The sequence below is a fragment of the Bufo gargarizans genome, chromosome 2 (genome assembly GCF_014858855.1).
Source record: "Bufo gargarizans isolate SCDJY-AF-19 chromosome 2, ASM1485885v1, whole genome shotgun sequence".
Lineage (NCBI taxonomy): Eukaryota > Metazoa > Chordata > Amphibia > Anura > Bufonidae > Bufo > Bufo gargarizans.
Window position 1 is genome coordinate 161,703,343 of NC_058081.1, and position 20,990 is coordinate 161,724,332.

Below are 20,990 nucleotides of genomic sequence, written 5' to 3' on the forward strand. Positions count from 1 at the left end.
GAGCAGGAGCGCAGGGCGTCATTGGTTGCTATGATGCCGTGTGCTTCATGCCGCCACAGCACTACAGTAATACACTTGTATAGTGTATTACTGTAGTGGAGCGGCGGCAGCAGGAAGTGCATGGCATCATAGCAATCAATGACGCCGTGCGCTCCTGTTCTCAACAGGAATCCAGGCTGTGTTACCACGGACCACTCTCGGCCACGGAACATGGCCGTGTGCATTCGGCTTTAGAATGGGGCTTTTCCAGCAGGGTTTCATGCAGGCTTGGATCTGTGACTTTTGAGCTGGGAGGGGAAGGAGAGGCAGAGACTTGATGCTACAGACACTCCCCATGAGTCTTCCGCTAGGAAGTAAACACAGGATGCAAGTCACAGATAGCAATTATGATGGATGAATCAAAATAAACTGAGCTCTTCATCATCTGACTTATAGAATGCAGTAAGGTTGAATTATGGTGTTATTTTTTTTTTTGTTTAACTGGAAAACCCTTTCAAGAGTACCACAGAGAGACACGTGATATGATATTATAATGTATTATGTGACCAATTGTTTTATAACCAATTTTACATGTCTATTAAAGGACTCCCTGGACTTGATGGAATGGATGGGATGCCAGGATTTAATGGTTCAGATGGGGTTCCTGGTCTACCAGGTCAAAAGGGGGAACCAGGTGCTCCAGGAAAAAGAGGGAAAATTGGTAAACTATTAACTTGTATCAGTGTGTGTTTTTTCAACCTTTTTTTCAAGTAACTACTTGATGCAATATTTAAAAGGTGTGCATAATCTAGATTTCTTTAATTAATTTTAACCTGATATATAGGCAACATATGGGATCATTTATCAAACTGGTGTAAAGTACATAGCAACCATTCAAATTCCACATTTCATTTTTTTACAGCTCCTTTGGAAAATGAAAATGAAATCTGATTGGTTGCTATGGGCAACTAGTCCAGTTCTACTTCACACTAGTTTGATAAATGACTCCAATATTCTTTTTCTTCTAATCTGTTTTTATTTTCTGATCGCTGATTTTTTCTGTACATTATAATGGGGTCAGCAATCTCGCTTGAGCTGCTACTCAGCTCTGTTAAGAGAACTTTATAGATATACAGTACTTGCAGACACATGGATCTAGGAAACTGTAGTCTGGAGATGACTGACTGACTTCTAGGGAAGAATGCTCTGTGACCTGTGTAGCTGGTGAGCTGTCACCACCACTGATTGTCAGTGGTGAATTATTTGCCATCTGTTTCCAGCTTTACAATAGCTGTGTTATCTTTCATTGTGATCCTGCTTGTGAAGTACCGAGATAACTGCTGAGAAGGTATCTGTAAAAAGTAGTGTCACTTCAATATTTTAGGAATTTATTTTAACAAAAGATAATGACATGGAAATATGTTTAACATAAATATGATAAAATAGCTGAAAAGTTTCTGATGATACATTCCCTTTAACGAAACCAATGACACATATAAAATTGTACCTTATGCATAAAATGACATAGCCCGAGATAGAGCCGAGCACTATCTCCATCAGTCCCATAGAATCTGTCAGTCCCCTAGGAGTAAATAGAGCAGTGGTTTCGCATAATTCCCAATATAGCTATAAGACCAGTATGTAAAAACTATGCTGTGTTATTCTATACATGTGACATAAACCAGGTATTTACTAGCTACGTACCAAAATTCTCAGCAGCACTGCCTGACCTGCACGGCTTACAACTTTTCTGAAAGATTGTCTTCCAGCAAATATATGGATAGTAAAGATTGTCATTGCTCCTTGAACTCCTCCTAAGGGACCGATATATGACGGACTAGTATATGGGGGTCCCCCTCACCGACCATAAACTTACTGACAAGTGGGTTAGAGCAGCCCTCACTCTTTTTAAGTGACTGAGGGCTGCCCTCCTCCACCACTGTCCAACATACATTTACTGGTCACCCCCACAATAATAAAATTCAGAACTGCACACGTGCCACGGGTTGCAGATGTGCATGGCTACATTTAAAAAAGAGAAATCTAATCTTGATTTTTCTTTTATAGATGTTGCCATGTACATCCGCATATTCGGTTTTCATATCGCGCAGGATGTTTTGTATCTTTTTCTGTGATTTTTGTTTAGTCTGGAGTATACACTTGAAGGAGTGGCAACTTCATGTGTGAATGTCTATTTTATCTTGGGAGTAGCATTTTTGTGCACTTTTGCCCCACCTATCCCACAGGCGACTTTGATAAGGTGGTACATGTAGCTGTGTGTGCTCCTCCTCTCATTGGTTGCTTGGTGCACATAGAGGTGACTAGGAGAAGCACATTATATGTGCAGGGTCTGCTCTCCTGAATCTAGATGCCCAATGGCATTGGTAGGTTTAGAGTAGGACCTGCCTGACTTAGACCACCTTGGCGCTGGTAGGCGGGCACAGATGTGTTTTGATCAAAATATATTGGCTTAGAGTTTCAGATTTTATCATATCAGAATGAGGGCTTAGTCCATATATAATGTTTGTATCTGTTGTATAAGTGCATTATTTTCTGTGATTTTACTCTGGTACCATTGACAGGAAGACCTTACTTTGTCCCTGGCAGTCATGTACTCTTTTCAAGATTAAGGTCAATGAATTTTACTACGTCTCTGTATCTGTGGAAGCTCCTGTTCATAACAAGGTTTTTCTACTTCACACAGTTCATTGACTGACGCATAAAACATAAATTTGTTTTTAAGCTACAGACACATTCAATATGTTGTACACTGAAGTAGAAAATGGTGCCAAGGACACTGCGTGATTTAACCACATGCTGCCTGCCCATAGAATATATATTGCGAGGTCAGGCATTCGTGCACAGATGCTTTAAAACTTCTGTGCAGAGACTGCAACTGCATGCTAATTGTTCTGCTGCAGGAACGAGGATCCCACTTTCAGTGACAGCAATTTTCCCCATAGAGAAAGCAGGGATGGTTTCTCTGCCTTCTCCATCGCTGCATAAACAGCTCTCAATGAGTGCTGTGTATCAGATCTGGCTTCCAGTTTCAGTCCCAATAGTTATGTGATCACCAGGGGCCATGAGTTTGTGTGAGCTGCTGGTTCTTAGCAGACCCAGATCATCTCTGCACAGAGTTTGTACACCAATGCACAACCTCTCTGGGGGCTGTATTCCCCCTGTAACTGAGGCTACTATGTAAGCCCCAGTTACAGGAGAAATAAGCAATAATAAAAAAAAAAGTAATATTAAATGTTCCCCAAATGTCTTGTATGGAAGGGCACAAAGTGGTAAAAATAAATAAAAGCATTTAAAAAATCTACAAAATGAAAAAAGTGTAAAAATAAAAAAGTCACCATATGCCACACAGCAGCTTCTAGACCGACTCCCAGCAACCATAATCTTCACATCCCATATATCAAAGTGACCATTATGGAATGGGGACATAATAAAATAAAATATGTTGCACATTGTCCTGTTTAAAATTTTTATTAACATTTTCCTGGCTATAAAAAAAATAAAAATAACAAAATACTAAAATAAGAGTGACATAAAAATAAAGCCCCATGTATGTCCAAATAGGCGCAAAAATAATAACTGAACAGAAAAAAAAGTTATGGCTTTCATGACGCATATATTATGAAAACGGAAACCGTGACATGTCAGGAAGAGGGGTAATTGACCAACTTAAGTGGATAATTACTATGGAATCAGCAAACTACTTTGAGAATTTCTGCAGATCAGAGACTATAAGAGGTGACATAAAATAATGTGACATTACATGGCGTATTTGTTTTTCTTTATTATTTAGGTGAACCAGGAATCAAAGGTGAACAGGGCGAAAAAGGAGAGAAAGGAGATCCTGGTGAAATTGGTTCCCCAGGAAAGGAAGGCATGCCAGGAAAAAGGGGTGAAAAGGGGGATAAGGGGGACAACGGTGACACATCTAATGACGTCCTCAATGAAGGTAGATATCAACCTCTGTTGCTTTATTAATATTAGTGGTTCCCGAAGAGTGCTGTCTGCTGAATATTTTGCATCCCATACATTTTTTCCAAAGGGAGCCAGTTCATATTTTTCTTTATTCTGATCACATGTGAACAATACTGCAGGTATGAAAGGAGAAATGGGACCTCCAGGCCCACCAGGGCCACCTGGTCCTCCTGGACCCATGGGTCCTCCAGGCAGGAAGAAAGTAAAAGTCCAGCAAGCCATACAAGAGTTCAGCACTAAATGCACAGGTAAAATAATACTTTATAGCTGTTATATTACAGATATTGCTGCTTTTTGTAATTTCAGATATGCTTAAAATGTTTGCCACAAATTACTCTATGTGGGGCAAAATAATCCATTAAAGTTTAAGGGGCTGTGTACCTTTATTTTTTATTTTTTTTGGTGGGGGGGTGGGGGTCATTAGGCAGCCTTCCCTTCTGAGCAGACCTGCAAAGGAAAGCGTACTTACCTATTTCCCAATGCTGGCTCCCAGCTCCTTCACTACATGGCCTCAGGTACTACTCTTGGCTCCTTATATGTAAACTTCCTGTTTGACGCCACCGAAGCCAATCGATGCAGTGATTGGCTGTTGCAGCTTCAAACAAGAAGTTTACATCCAGGGAGCCCAGAGGAGGAGCCAAAGCCATGGAGTAAAGGAGCTGGGAAGTACTTTAGGTAAGTATGCTTCCCTTTGCAGGTCTGACCAGGAGGGGGGCTGCCTAAAGCCCCCCCTACAAACACACCAAAGATTTACAACCCCTTTAAAGAGGACCTATCACCATTCCTGACATATCTGTTTTTGTAGCTAATTGTTTTCCAAATGAAATGGCATTTCTGGAGAATCTTTTCTAACTGCGTGTTGTTCCATTCCTCTATCACAGTGATGCCCAATCTTTGGCCCGCGGGCCACATCCGGCCCGCAAAGCTGTGTCACGTGGCCCGTGCTTGCGCACAGTTGCAGTACTATTATTAGTTTTGCTGCACAAGTGCTTTTAATGGTATAATGGGCAGTCGGGTCGGGCCCAACTTCTGTGCCTGGCTGGCGGCGAAGCACTGCCCAGTTAGTTACATAACCTAACCACCACCCCTGGCCCCACCCATCCGGTACTGCGCTATTCTTGCTGTGATGATCCAGACCCGTGACCTCAGCGCCGGTTCTCACGGAATCACACGGGTTGAGGGGATGACATGGGCCCGCGGCACATACTGGATGACGAGATTGTGCTAGAACGAGACAGCGGGAGCGGAGCAGAGTAGGTAAGTATTTTTTTTTGTATGTGTAAATGTGCACACACCGCTGGCATTATACTCACAGGGGGGGGGGCACCTGGCAGTACGGCACAGTGGCACGCCAGCATGGCACTGCCCGCCCCAGCCCCTGGGGTAAAATCATGAAATATATAGGGGCAAAATGTAAAAAATGTAATATATGCAGAGGGGGCAAAAAATCTAATATATACAGTGGGGGCAAAAAATCTAATATATACAGGGAGTGCAGAATTATTAGGCAAATGAGTATTTTGACCACATCATCCTCTTTATGCATGTTGTCTTACTCCAAGCTGTATAGGCTCGAAAGCCTACTACCAATTAAGCATATAAGGTGATGTGCATCTCTGTAATGAGAAGGGGTGTGGTCTAATGACATCAACACCCTATATCAGGTGTGCATAATTATTAGGCAACTTCCTTTCCTTTGGCAAAATGGGTCAAAAGAAGGACTTGACAGGCTCAGAAAAGTCAAAAATAGTGAGATATCTTGCAGAGGGATGCAGCACTCTTAAAATTGCAAAGCTTCTGTAGCGTGATCATCGAACAATCAAGCGTTTCATTCAAAATAGTCAACAGGGTCGCAAGAAGCGTGTGGAAAAACCAAGGCACAAAATAACTGCCCATGAACTGAGAAAAGTCAAGCGTGCAGCTGCCAAGATGCCACTTGCCACCAGTTTGGCCATATTTCAGAGCTGCAACATCACTGGAGTGCCCAAAAGCACAAGGTGTGCAATACTCAGAGACATGGCCAAGGTAAGAAAGGCTGAAAGGCTGAACAAGACACACAAGCTGAAACGTCAAGACTGGGCCAAGAAATATCTCAAGACTGATTTTTCTAAGGTTTTATGGACTGATGAAATGAGAGTGAGTCTTGATGGGCCAGATGGATGGGCCCGTGGCTGGATTGGTAAAGGGCAGAGAGCTCCAGTCCGACTCAGACACCAGCAAGGTGGAGGTGGAGTACTGGTTTGGGCTGGTATCATCAAAGATGAGCTTGTGGGGCCTTTTCGGGTTGAGGATGGAGTCAAGCTCAACTCCCAGTCCTACTGCCAGTTTCTGGAAGACACCTTCTTCAAGCAGTGGTACAGGAAGAAGTCTGCATCCTTCAAGAAAAACATGATTTTCATGCAGGACAATGCTCCATCACACGCGTCCAAGTACTCCACAGCATGGCTGGCAAGAAAGGGCATAAAAGAAGAAAATCTAATGACATGGCCTCCTTGTTCACCTGATCTGAACCCCATTGAGAACCTGTGGTCCATCATCAAATGTGAGATTTACAAGGAGGGAAAACAGTACACCTCTCTGAACAGTGTCTGGGAGGCTGTGGTTGCTGCTGCACGCAATGTTGATGGTCAACAGATCAAAACACTGACAGAATCCATGGATGGCAGGCTTTTGAGTGTCCTTGCAAAGAAAGGTGGCTATATTGGTCACTGATTTGTTTTTGTTTTGTTTTTGAATGTCAGAAATGTATATTTGTGAATGTTGAGATGTTATATTGGTTTCACTGGTAAAAATAAATAATTGAAATGGGTATATATTTGTTTTTTGTTAAGTTGCCTAATAATTATGCACAGTAATAGTCACCTGCACACACAGATATCCCCCTAAAATAGCTAAAACTAAAAACAAACTAAAAACTACTTCCAAAAATATTCAGCTTTGATATAAAGGAGTTTTTTGGGTTCATTGAGAACATGGTTGTTGTTCAATAATAAAATTAATCCTCAAAAATACAACTTGCCTAATAATTCTGCACTCCCTGTACATAGCTGACAAATGAAATATATATATTTACTGAGGGGGCAAAATGGATGTATATACAGAGGGGGCAAAAAATGTACCCGCCCACCCACACCCCCTCTGGACTCTCAGCCAGGCATCACAGCATGTCGAAGGAGAAGGTGAAGATGAGTCAGATGGGAGCAGGAGATCTATGAAGACTGGCGAGGTGTGGTAGTGGTGGAAGTGATTGGACCTGAGCCTGTTTCTTAATATTTGATCACCATGTCTTGTGCCCATGTGGGCCGCCTTGGTTGCTCCTTAGAACGTGCTTAGCAAAATTAATGCGTGAAAGAGGATAATATTGCACCACAATGCATTTTTAGAGAGTTTCCTGCATTCCACTCCTTAGTCTTGCTATGTCCAGAGATGTGTCACCATCACAGTAGTAATGCCCAAAGATGTGCCCCCTTCACAGTAATGCTCACATGCTCCCTTCACAGTAGTAATGCCCAGATATGCCCCCTGCACAGGGGTAATGCTCTGATGTGCCCCCTGCACAGGGTTAATGCCCAGATGTGCCCATTGCACAGGGTTAATGCCCAGATGTGCCTCCTGCACAGGGGTAATGCCCAGATGTGCCCCGTGCACAGGGGTAATGCCCAGATGTGCCCCGTGCACAGGGGTAATGCCCAGATGTGCCCCGTGCACAGGGGTAATGCCCAGATGTGCCCCATGCACAGGGGTAATGCCCAGATGTGCCCCCTGCACAGGGGTAATGCCCAGATGTGCCCCCTGCACAGGGGTAATGCCCAGATGTGCCCCCTGCACAGTAGTAATGCTCACATGTGCCCCCTTCACAGTAAAAATGCCCAGATGCGCCCGATTACAGTAAAAATGCCCATATGTGCCCCTTCACAGAAAAAATGCCCAGATATTTGCCCCTTCACAGTCGTAATGCTCACACGTGCCCCATCACAGTGTTTGCATTTCTTTCTGGCAAAGCTACCTGGTTCTGGCCCGCAAAATTTATACTATGTCTAGTGCGGCCCTCAGACGAAAAATGGTTGGGCACCACTGCTCTATCATATCTACAAACGGTGCTTATTACTAAATTTCCAACTGGGTGTTACCACTTGTCCTTGACATTGACTAATCAGAGCTGGCAATGGCAGACTGTGCAGCGATACACTCCTTTGACAAGGGGAATGGTAACTCCCAGTTAGAAATGTAATCCATAATATTTTAATAGGAAGAACAGTAGAACAACACAACATACAGTTATAGGAAAAGATGCTTCAGAATTGTTATTTCAAGGGTAATTCAAATAGTTACTAGACCACACAGGTCAGGAATGGCAACAGGTCCTATTTAACAACGAAACTACAGTTCAATCTACAGGCAGCATGTTATAGATCAGAAAAAGCTGAGCAAATTGACATATAGTTTTGTGGAAAAAAAAAATGTCAAGTGTAATTTGTATTTTATTCAATTATATCCATGTTCTATGTAGGTGGTCTACTCGGTGATTACAATGTTCCCTATATGAGTGGACATACAGAGATAGTGATCAATCACTGAGTAGGACCGCCCACTGGACTCCTACTCCTGAGCGCAAAGTAGGGAGAGCATTAGATAAAAAAATGAAAAGTTATACAGAATGTTTTCATAAAATTATATGTCAATCATCTTAGCGCCTCCTCCACTGTAAAATACTATTAAAATACCGCACAGTATTTTCAATGTGGCAGGCTCTTGAAATTGTCATCAAACATAAAGCAAAATGTCCTTATGTTACAGCATACATATTAGGACATCCTCAGACATCATCCACAACTCCCTAGTCTGTCAGGCAAAACTCCATCCTCCGTCAGCAGAAACTCCCTCCTACCCAGACATCAGCCAAAACTCACTCCTCCCTCATCCAAAACTCCCTCCTCCGTCAGGCAAACTCCATCAGTCCTCCTTCCTCAGACCAAACTCCCTCCTCCGTTAGGCTAAACTCTCTCCTCCGTTAGGCTAAACTCTCTCCTCCGTCAGGCTAAACTCCCTCCTCCGTCAGCCCAAACTCCCTCCTCCGTCAGTCCAAACTCCCTCCTACCTCAGACGTCAGCCAAAACTCCCTCCTCCCTCATCCAAAACTCCCTCGTCCCCCAGACGTCAGTCAAAAAATACCTCCTCCATCAGCCCTCAGCCCAAACTCCATCAGCCTTCAGAGCCTGGTTCGCCTACAAGTGAATAACATTCCTTTCCTTTCCTAACAGCAGATGGTTTCATAGTTAAGGGGTTAGAGTGCTGGCCTTGCGACCCCTGGTTTAAAAGTTCAAATCTTGCTGGCACCTTTAAAAAAAATTTGGGGGGGGGTCTGTTAATATTTGTACTATTGCTTGCTTGTACGTCAAACCCCAGTTGCATTGATTTGTGCCCCCAGAGCAGTAAAAAAAACAAATCATGACATATATGCCATCATTCACCCATCATAAATCTACCCACATCCTCTCATTTATCATTTATCTCTCTATCTATCCTGAATTATATGTAAGCAGACCTGTCATATTTATATGATAACGGAAAGAATATTTCATATGATAAATTGCGCTAAAATGTTCTTTGCTTACTAAACGGAATAAGTAATAGTACAAATATTAACAGACAAAAAAAAAAAGTGACGGTACCAGCAAGATTTTAACTCGCAACCCCTGGTTTACAAAACCAGCACTCTAACCCCTGAACTATGGAGCCATCTGCTGATAGGAAAGGAATCTCATTCACTTGTAGGAAAACCAGTCTCTAGCGGCTGCTGATGTAACGTGTGCTGGAGAGAATCCTGTGTATGTCTGCAGCTGAACGCGGAGTGCCTCCATTATACACCAAGGAAACTTGTATCCAGTACTGGTGCCTGGTATTAGTGTCCATAATATATATATAATGTGTGAAGACAATGGTGTGTGGTGCCAGCACTTGCTGTAAACATATTTTACATTCTATTACTACGGCTGATGGAGTTTAGGCTGAGGGCTGACACCTGACGGCTGATGGAGTATGGGCTGATGGAGGAGGTATTTTTTGACTGACGTCTGAGGGACGCGGGAGTTTTGAGTTAGGGGAGAGGGATTTTTGGCTGATGTCTGATGGAGGAGGGAGTTTGGTCTGAGGGAAGAGGACTGATGGAGTTTGGACTGACGGAGGAGGGAGTTTGGTCTGAGGGAGGAGGACTGATGGAGTTTGGGCTGACAGAGGAGGGAGTTTTGCCTGACGGAGGAGGGAGTTGTGGATGATGTCTGAGGATGTCCTAATATGTATGCCGTATTATGCAGTTCTTTTCAGCAGCTTTTTGTCTATTTCCTGCTTGATTGCATTAATCATGCAGTGTAGGTATATCTACCTCATAATTAAGAATGCTTATTGGTACATTTCTCGTATGGGGACAAACTGTAATAAATGCATTTTCACCAGAAAGTTTCCCTTTATACAGTAGTGCTTGAAAGTTTGCTAACCCTTCAGAATTTTCTATATTTCTGCATAAAGTTGACCTAAAGATAACCAAATCAAAATATTAGACTTGATCATTTATTTATTGAGGAAAATGATCCAATATCACATGTCTATAAGTGACAAAAGTATGTGAACTTTTGCTTTCAGTATCTGGGGTGACCCCCTTGTACAGAAATAACTGCAACTAAACGTTTCCAGTAATTGTTGATTAGTCCTGGTGGGTGGGGTTTCCTCCCATGAACTGCTTACTTCAGGTCCTTCCACAACATTTCTATATGATTAAGATCAGGACTTTGACTTGGTCATTTCAATACTTTAAAGGGAACCTGTCATGTGGATATTTAATTATAATCTAACTAATTATATACAATCATTAACTACTAAAAAGTACCTTAGATGTATTCACTTACTGGTGTGACAGATGGTTGCCTCATAATATACACACAAAGATGCCACATGCTGCATGCTAATGAGCTGATTTGAGTCCAGCGTGATGTCAGTGAGTCCAGCGTTTATTTAATTCAGAGCTATTGCCACTCTCCTGCCCACCTGCTGCTGATTCATATAGAAAATAACTGTAAATCAGCAGCAGGTAGGCGGGGAGAGTCAGGAGCTCATGAATATTCATGACTCATCTTTATCAGCTGGAGCTTTTCAATACAAGATGTTGGCAGATTGACTGGGTCAATTAAAGAAAGTGACCCAGCATTTTGCTAAGAGAATCAGTCACTTATTTATGTTGCCCTTAGTTAGGACAGCATAAAACTGGTGACAGGTTCCCTTTAAGTTTATTCTTCTTTAACCATTCTTTGGTAGGACGACTTATATGTAAAAAAAACATTTACCTAGGACCCCATTACCGAGTAAGCAAGAACTACCGTATGATTTACTCAGGTGCACTATCCGTACCTGCCAAAATTCGGAGGAACTTAATTTGGGAAGAAGCAAGCTGTCCCCTCTGACGCCCCTGTATGTTTTACCGCAGATTCTAGCTAAGCAGCCATTAGCAGTCACGAGGATATGGGTTTCTGTGAAACATCTCAGATTGGGAGACTTGGGTAGATCCAAGGCTAGTAATAATTTCTACAAAGATTTCATGGGCACTTTAGAGGCTCCTGGTGACATTCTACAATCTTGGGACTTTGAGAAATCCTGTGCTAAATTCCGGAAATCTAATCATCTCCCCCTGCCAGACCCTACATGGCTAGAGAACTATGTGATGCTTCCTAACCTGCCACGTAAATGCTTGTCCATGATTTATAAACAGATATCTAACAATAAGAACACTCAGGACCCTGCATACCTAAATGATTGGGAGCGGGAGTTAAACATAAAATTGGATGAGAGAAATAGAACAAGTATTCTGACCAATTCTCATGGTTTCTCTACGTGTATTAGAGTTCAAGAGAACTCATTCAAAACGTTATCAAGAAGGTATAGGACCCCGGAGTTTCTCCATAGAATTAACCTATCCCCTTCAGACAGATGTTGGAGGTGCTCCTCGGATGTTGGGAGCATCTCACACATTTGGTGGTTTTGCCCCAAGATGAAGGAGTTCTGGGCTAGAATAGAGGATATCATTAAGGTAGTTTGCCCTGAGAAGATTAAGTTGTCGGCCCCGCTAGTATTACTTTGGCTGCCAGATGGGAGTTTTAGACCGAGAAAAACGAGCGACCCATATGATAACTGCAGCCAAACTTTTGATCCCCCTGAAGTGGAGGGATGAGAATCCCCCATCAATAGCGTTGTGGTATGAGAAAATGGCGTATCTATGCCGTATGGAGGAGATGATCGGTTGGGAAAATAAGACCAGAGGCGCCTTCCTCAAAGTATGGCAGCCGTGGATAACACATATGTCAGAAAAGAGTCAGATTGACTTGAGGGTTTGACCCAATCACTAATTTGGGGTATCCAGACACTCATAGCTCCTTTAACTTTCTTTAGGAGTATGCTACCTCAGAATAGAATATGCTTTTGGTCGCACCCCCCCCCCCTCATCCCCCCCCCCTGTTCCCTCCTTCCTTGTTTCTGTTGTTACTCTATCCTCTACTGAGTCTGGGTATACAGTGTCCTATGAATCTACTCGATGTCTTGCCGTCAGGACTTGTGTTCCATGCCGCCTGTGTTGTCAGGCGTTTGCCTCTGATGCTGTACGTATCCTTGCCTTTGTCATGCAGGAACCTGGTTCCCTGGAGCACTGCATTGCTGTATACGATTGCTGTACTCATTGAGCTCTCTGTATAACATAAGTGTATGCTTATTTTTCTTTGTCATAAACTTCTCAATAAAAAGAGATTTGTTAAAAAAAAAAAAACATTTACCAAACTCGGTTTTTTTTACAGTAGAAATCAATTTTTGAAGTTATTATGCTTATAATAACTTCAGCTCATAGGAGCCAATAAATTCTAATACTGTACGGAGCGGTTTATGCGAATCGACTTTGTTTCAGTCAAAGTCGATTCGCTCATCCCTACTTATATGCTTAAGGTCGTTATCTTGCTGCATGAGATTCGTGAGATTCAGCTCATGGACAGATCTCCTGACATTTTGCTTTAGAATTTTCAGGTAAAATTCAGAATTAATTGTTTCATCAATGATGGCAAGGAGTGCTGGCCCAGATGCAGCAAAACCATGATACAACCATAGTGTTTCACAGATGGGATGAAGTGTTTTCTTTTCTCCAAACATTAAGCTTCTCATTTAAACCAAAAAGTTCTATTTTGCTCTCATCCGTCCACAATGCATTGTCCAGGTGATCTGGGAGGCTGTGGTTGCTGCTGCACGCAATGTTGATGGTGAACAGATCAAAACACTGACAGAATCCATGGATGGCAGGCTTTTGAGTGTCCTTGCAAAGAAAGGTGGCTATATTGGTCACTGATTTGTTTTTGTTTTGTTTTTGAATGTCAGAAATGTATATTTGTGAATGTTGAGATGTTATATTGGTTTCACTGGTAAAAATAAATAATTGAAATGGGTATATATTTGTTTTTTGTTAAGTTGCCTAATAATTATGCACAGTAATAGTCACCTGCACACACAGATATCCCCCTAAAATAGCTAAAACTAAAAACAAACTAAAAACTACTTCCAAAAATATTCAGCTTTGATATTAATGAGTTTTTTGGGTTCATTGAGAACATGGTTGTTGTTCAATAATAAAATGAATCCTCAAAAATACAACTTGCCTAATAATTCTGCACTCCCTGTATATGGAGTCAGTGTTATAAACATTAAAGGGGTATTCCCAAGCATGGCCATTCTGCTTGGGGACACCCTGTGAATATAAATCTAATTTAGACTCTATTTTTGAAATGTTTCTGTGGGGATTTGAACTCACAACCATCTACATTAAAGTCAAGAACCTTAACCACTGGGTTATACAGCTCAATGCTAAGTCATTGCTGTAAAACCCGAACTCTATAGCACAGTGGTTAAGGTTCTTGCCTTTAATGTAGAGGGTTGCGAGTTTCCCACAGAAACATTATAAAAATACAGGCTGAATAAAACTTAAATACACAGGGTGTCCCCAACAGTGATAATTTTGATTTTATTGAGAAAAAAAATGGAGCAAAATGTAAAATATGCTCACATAACACCCGTATTAACCCACACCAACCTTTTTAACTTGTGTAACCAGTATTTTTTGTTGGGAAAGGTGGCAACACTAACAGCACCCCCGCTCAGGTCGTCTATAGGCCCGCTCACTGCAGCAAGCTAAGCTTCATCAGGACTTCGTAAAAAAAAATGTTTTTTCTTTTCAGCGCGATATTCTGACCCTCATAACTATTTTTATAGTTATGTCTATGTCATTTTTTGCGGGATGTTCTGTCGTTTTGACAATACCATTTTGGGGTGTGTATGACTTGATCACTTTTTATTCAGTTTTCTTGGGATGAGGGTAAATCTGTGAGGGAGGGTAAGAATCGACAGAATGTAACTGTGTTGTTAGTACATTATTACAAGAATTGGGGCCCCACTTTTGATTTTGCCCAGGGCCACATTTTGTCTAAAACTGTGTGAGAATGGCTTTTAGTTGCTTCAAGGTTACCTTGGGTTCCTTTTTGACCTTGTGGACTATTACACTCCTTGCTGATGGTGTGATCTTTGTTGGTCGACCACTCCCTGAGAGAATAATGATCTTGAATTTCCTCAATGTCTACACAATCTGTCTGTGTCATGCTCTAATGAGGAACAACCACTGCTAGAAAGTATGTAAGCAAACACACAAGCACACAGGGCAAACATAGACAAGACATGACAGTGAGCATGGAACTGGATCAGCAGGTAAGGAATCAGTGGCAGGAAATACCACTGGACCAAGTGCACTGGTTTTACTTGGGAGCAAACCCAGAAGGCAGAGACACAGTGAGCCCCGTTCTTCACAGAGCCCCAGATGGTCCCGCTGCACTTGGCCACTTACCTGCAGAGACTGCTGGAGAAGCACCAGCAGTCCACACAAACGAAGACTGGAACCCAAGCAAGCTCCTGAAACCTGAACAACCGCACAGGACCAATAAGACAGGACTAACAGGAACCAGTACATAAGCAGCTGCCTGGATCCCCTGTAGAATGACACATGGTGTTCACAGGGAGAGCTGAACATAGACTCCCTCCAGAAAACCCAGGAGCCCTCTCATGAAGGCATAGACAGGACAAGAAGATGCCTGTTCCCCATGCATAGTTAGTCAATGGGCAAACAGACAGAGCTGCGAACAAGGCACGGACATAATAGACAGGACTAGCAAATGCCTGTTCCCCATGCATGGTTAGTCCATTGGCGAGCAGATAGAGCTGCAAACAAGGCATGGACATACTATACAGGACTAGCAGATGCCTGTTCCCCATGTGTAGTTAGTCCATGGGTGAACAGACAGACATGCGCACAAAACACAGACATAAAAGACAGGGCAAGCAGATGGCTGTTCCCCATGCGAAGTTAGTCCATGAGCGAACAGACAGAGCTGCACACAAGTCACGGACAAACCAGACAGGAACAGAAGCAATGTCTGGACTCCATGCAGGAGGACACATGGCAGTCGCAGTCTAGAAACAGAACAAAACTAACAAGTCATACAAATGGCAAGGAGACCTAGCACACTGATATAGAAAAGACACAGAAAACCAACCAGACAAGGCAGGAAGACCAGGTGACCTCTATGACATAGTAGGTGGCCACACAAACATGGCAGATGGAATCACCCAGGTCAAGTGCATAGCTCCTACATCCAGCAACGTTGGAGACAGACCCCCTCTAAACCCAGGAACACAGGTATATGAAGAGCACCTAGTGACCACACCCAGAAAAAGGCCATTAATCCCATCAGAACCAAACAGGGAGGGGAGCCTGCATAAACACAGAAGTGAAAGCACAGGATGATGTACTGAACGTTGCCCCTGCAAACCAGCATACACGGAGTCCACCGCAGCCAGTACGCCAGAGCACAAACAACCCGTGTCACAGTGACTACACTGTGACACTTACCAGAACCAGGACAACAGGGAGGGGAGCAAGCATACACTAGGTCATAGCAACCGGCCTACACGGAATCCACCACAGCCAACATGCCAGAGAGCTAATAAAGCCAGCAACATGGCAACCCGTGTCACAGTGAACTACACTGTGACAGTCTGACTGTGAATTTGTGGAGTCCTAAACTCTTTAGAGATGTTTTTTTTAAACCATTTCTACCCTGATGACCATCAACAACTCTTCTTCTGAGGTCCTCACAAATTTCCTTTTTTCATGCCATGTGTGATACCAATGCTGGATTGGTAGTGGAAGGGAGGTATATTTCCCCTAGATTCCTCTCCTATGTAAGTAGCAGGTGAAAGAATCTCACCTGTGAGGTAATTAATGAAGCAGCACTGAGGGTGGGGATATAACAGAGCCAGGAGGTCAGTCACTCTCTCTGCCTGGGGACACAGAAAGCATGTCTGTGTGAGTGAGCAAACTGTGAGTACTAGGTTGCTGATGCCTTGTTTTGGGAGCTGGCTGGGAGAAGCCCACCAGCGGATAGATAGGAACCTCTAATGTTTAGTAAGTGCCGGACAGGCAAGACTTTTCTTTTGTTGTTTTATTTTATTTGTGCAACCTGCTCAATAAACCTGGCTCCAGGCCAGCTTAAAACTTCTACCTTGGTGGCTGGTTGGAATTGTGTGAAACAGACAAGTGTCCTTTGACCCCAGCAAAGGCGATCCCGAGCTTATCCACCCACAAGTGGTGGCTTGGAGCGGGCAACACGTTAAAAGTCTGAAAATGGATAACGTAGTAAAGGCCCTTATACAGTCTGTGGCAGCCCAGCAAGAGGCAACCAGAGAACAACAGCGTACAAATGCAGCCCAGCAGGAGGCAACCAGAGAACAACAGCGTACAAATGCAGCCCAGCAAGAAGCAAACAGCTTACTGTCTGCACAGCTAACCACCCTAATAGAGGCCGCAAATAAAGACCGCCAAATCTTGCAGGATGTGGTGCAGCGTGTGGCAAGTCTTCCAGTGGTACAGCCAGGAAAAGAGCAGACAACTTTCCATGTGGGTAATTTTTTGCAAAAGATGACAGCAGAGGATGATGTGGAAGCTTACCTGGCTACATTTGAGAGGACAGCAGTGCGGGAAGCGTGGCCAAAGCCACGGTGGGCAGGACTGCTAGCCCCGTTTCTTGCAGGTGAAGCGCAAAAAGCTTATTTTGATCTGGAACCTGAGGCTGCCCAGGACTATGATAAACTTAAGTCGGAGATCCTGGCTCGGCTAGGTGTTACCCTAGCAGTTAGAGCACAACGAGTACATCAGTGGACATATAAAATGGATAAACCACCACGCTCGCAGATGTTCGATCTCATCCATTTGGCCCGAAAATGGCTACAACCCGAGATGCTATCAGCTGACGTCGTGCAGCGTGTAGTCCTCGACAAGTTCCTGAGGTCGCTACCCCCAGCCCTAAGGAAGCGGGTGAGCCACGGGGATCCGAATACAGCAGACCAGCTTATTGATCTGGTGGAGCGATGCTCTGCGGCTGAGGACCTTCTAACTAACTCTCAGCTCTCAACCCCACGGAGTCCGAGGTTTCCGGTTAAGACTGTTCCGGGGCTTAAGGGAACTGGGAGAAATGTAAAGACTTTAAGTGAAGAAGACAATGAGACTGTGGGCTCAGGAAAGCCCAAAGGGTATAATGTTGGACTAAACAAAGGTCCCATAAGATGTTTTCGGTGTAATGGGTTGGGACACATTGCAGTGAACTGTCCTATGACTACTGAACCTATGCAATGTGATGTCGCCTTTATGAAAAAACGCATGTCTATGTTTGCGCAAATGGTGTGTGCTGCGGCAGGTTCAGACAGGGCAGAAAAACATTTGTGTGAATTAAAAGTGGATAATAAGAGTGTGACTGCGCTGCTAGACTCAGGGAGTGTAGTAACTCTGGTGAAAGCAGGCCTTATAGCCCCCTCTGACAGTCAATCAGACACGTTCACTGTGACTTGCGTACATGGGGATGTATGTGAATACTAGACTACTCTTGCTTATATTACCACACCCTATGGGTCTGTGTGTCATAAAGTTGGAATAGTCCCAGCACTACTGCATGAGGTTATTCTTGGGAGAGATTTTCCACATTTTTGGAAATTATGGGAATCCAAGTTGGAAACCAAAAAAAGTACACCACAGATATTGACAGCATCTGATATAGGCCCAGAACTATTAGAGGATTCCCCACTAGGGGATGTAGTTGAGCTATCAGCAGATAGCTCCACCCCTTTTCCATTCTCTGTTATGGCAGGGGATCTAGATGAGTCCACATCAGAGACTGAGACTGAAGGGGTAACACTTCAGGGTATGCCTGACCTAGACGTTCGGAAAGACGACTTTCAAAGTGAGCAAATGAAGGACCCCACCCTTACACGGGCCATAGAGAATATAAAAGTGATAAATGGGAATCCTGTGGAGTCTGGGGCTAGGCTGGCTTTTCCCTACATGGCTCTAGAGAACGATTTGTTGTATCAGATAGACAAGAAGAGAGAGGAGGTGGTACAGCAGTTAGTGGTCCCAAAGCCCTACCGGAGAACTGTTCTGGATCTGGCACATGGACACATTATGGGTGGCCATTTGGGGATCCAGAAAACTACTGAAAGGATTTTAGAGAGGTTTTTCTGGCCTGGAATGCATGGAGACATTAAAGCATATTGTGAATCCTGCCCTCTGTGTCAGATTACAGCCCCTATGCCCCATTTCCGTAGCCCTTTGGTGCCCCTGCCAATTATTGAAATACCCTTTGAGCACATTGGGATGGATTTGGTGGGTCCCCTAATAAAGTCAGCTCGGGGTCACCAGCATATCTTAGTCATAATGGACTATGCTACCCGTTACCCCGAGGCCATACCTTTGCGCAATACCTCGTCAAAGACCATCGCAAAAGAACTGGTCCAGGTGTTTAGTCGGGTTGGTATTCCAAAAGAAATACTCACAGACCAAGGGACGCCCTTTATGTCTAATGTCATGAAGGAACTTTGCAGGCTTTTTAAAGTTACCCAGCTACGTACGTCAGTCTATCATCCCCAAACTGACGGATTGGTGGAAAGATTTAATAAAACCCTAAAACAAATGCTGAAAAAGGTGGTAGATAAAGATGGCAAAAATTGGGACTTTTTGCTTCCATATCTGCTGTTTGCTATAAGGGAGGTACCACAGTCATCCACAGGGTTTTCACCTTTCGAGCTTGTATATGGTAGACATCCACGTGGTTTATTAGATGTGGCTAAAGAAACATGGAAAGGACAGGTCACACCGTACAAAAGTGTAATAGAGCACGTTTCCCAGATGCAGGACAGGATTTTATCAGTCATGCCAATTGTTAAGGAACATATGGAATTGGCTCAAGGAGTACAGAAAATGATTTATGATAGAGGGGCCAAGATTCGAACATTTGCGCCAGGGGATCGAGTACTAGTTCTCGTCCCCACCGTGGAGAGTAAATTCTTGGCTAAATGGCAAGGTCCATTTGAAATAATGGGAAGAGTAGGTGAGGTGAACTATAAAGTATACCAACCAGGTAAAAGGAAGCCAGAACAGATTTACCATATAAATCTGTTAAAACCTTGGAAGGACCGGCCAGTCCTGGCAGCAGCACTTGCTCCAACCATCAATAATGGGGCAGCAATACCTGCTGTCAGAATAGCCGAAACTCTGTCCGATGTCCAAAAGAAGGAAGCTAGATTGTTGGTCGCTCAGAACAGAGAATTTTTTTCAGAAAAGCCGGGACAGACATCACTCATAAAACATGACATCATAACTGAACCTGGGGTTAAGGTCCATGTAAAACCTTATAGGATTCCTGAGGCCAGACGAGAAGCAGTCTCAAAAGAAGTAAAAGATATGTTGGAGTTGGGAGTAATTGAGGAGTCTCATAGTGAATGGTCAAGCCCGATTGTGTTAATTCCAAAGCCTGATGGTACCATAAGGTTCTGTAATGATTTTAGGAGGTTAAATACTGTGTCTAAATTCGATGCATACCCTATGCCACGAGTGGACGAACTTATAGACCGACTTGGTACAGCCCGTTACATTACGACCTTAGACCTGACAAAGGGTTATTGGCAAATACCCCTGACGGACGCTGCCAAAGAGAAGACAGCATTTTCCACACCTGACGGCCTATTCCAATATGTAACTATGCCTTTTGGACTACATGGGGCTCCTGCAACATTTCAGCGGCTAATGGACAGAGTGTTGAGACCACATAGACAGTACGCGTCTGCTTATCTTGATGATATAGTGATACACAGTGCAGACTGGGAAACACACCTACTCAAAGTACAGGCAATGATTGATGATTTGAGGAGAGCACGGTTGACTGCAAACCCCAAGAAATGTAGCATTGGCCTAGAAGAAGCCAAGTACTTGGGTTACATTATTGGGAGAGGGGTAGTCAAGCCCCAAGTTGACAAGATTGAAGCTATACAGAACTGGCCCCGCCCTGTAAATAAAAAACAAGTAAAGGCATTTCTGGGGATTACTGGCTATTATAGGCGGTTCATACCCAATTTTGCAGCTATAGCAGTTCCCTTAACTGATCTCACCAAGGGAAACGGGTCGGTGATGGTAAAATGGAATTATGAAGCAGAAGAAGCGTTTCAGACTTTAAAACAGGCTCTTTGTTCCCAACCAGTATTGATGACCCCTGACTTTAGAAATGAATTTGTGGTACAGACAGATGCTTCCAGCTCAGGAATAGGGGCAGTGTTATCACAGACTGTTAATGGAGAGGAGCATCCTGTGCTTTACTTGAGCCGCAAACTAAATAAGCATGAGAAGAACTATGCAGTTGTAGAGAAGGAGTGTTTGGCCATAAAGTGGGCCATAGAATCACTCAAATACTACTTGCTGGGTCGGAAGTTTCACCTGGTCACTGATCATGCCCCTCTGAAGTGGATGAACCTGAACAGAGAGAAAAATAGCAGAGTGATAAGATGGTTTTTGGCTCTGCAGGCTTACAGTTTTACAGTGGAGCACAGGCCAGGAAAGTGGCAAGGAA

General features: G+C 43.5%; 1 protein-coding gene across 1 annotated transcript in view; it reads left to right on the forward strand.

The window, feature by feature from the left end:
• GLDN (gliomedin) overlaps positions 1-20,990 on the forward strand; it is a 67,305-nt gene that overhangs the window by 22,651 nt on the left and 23,664 nt on the right. Inside the window, exons 4-6 of the mRNA XM_044279638.1 lie at positions 584-700; positions 3,791-3,946; positions 4,092-4,220. Coding sequence (XP_044135573.1) covers positions 584-700; positions 3,791-3,946; positions 4,092-4,220 — 402 coding nt within the window. The remainder of the gene's footprint in view (positions 1-583; positions 701-3,790; positions 3,947-4,091; positions 4,221-20,990) is intronic.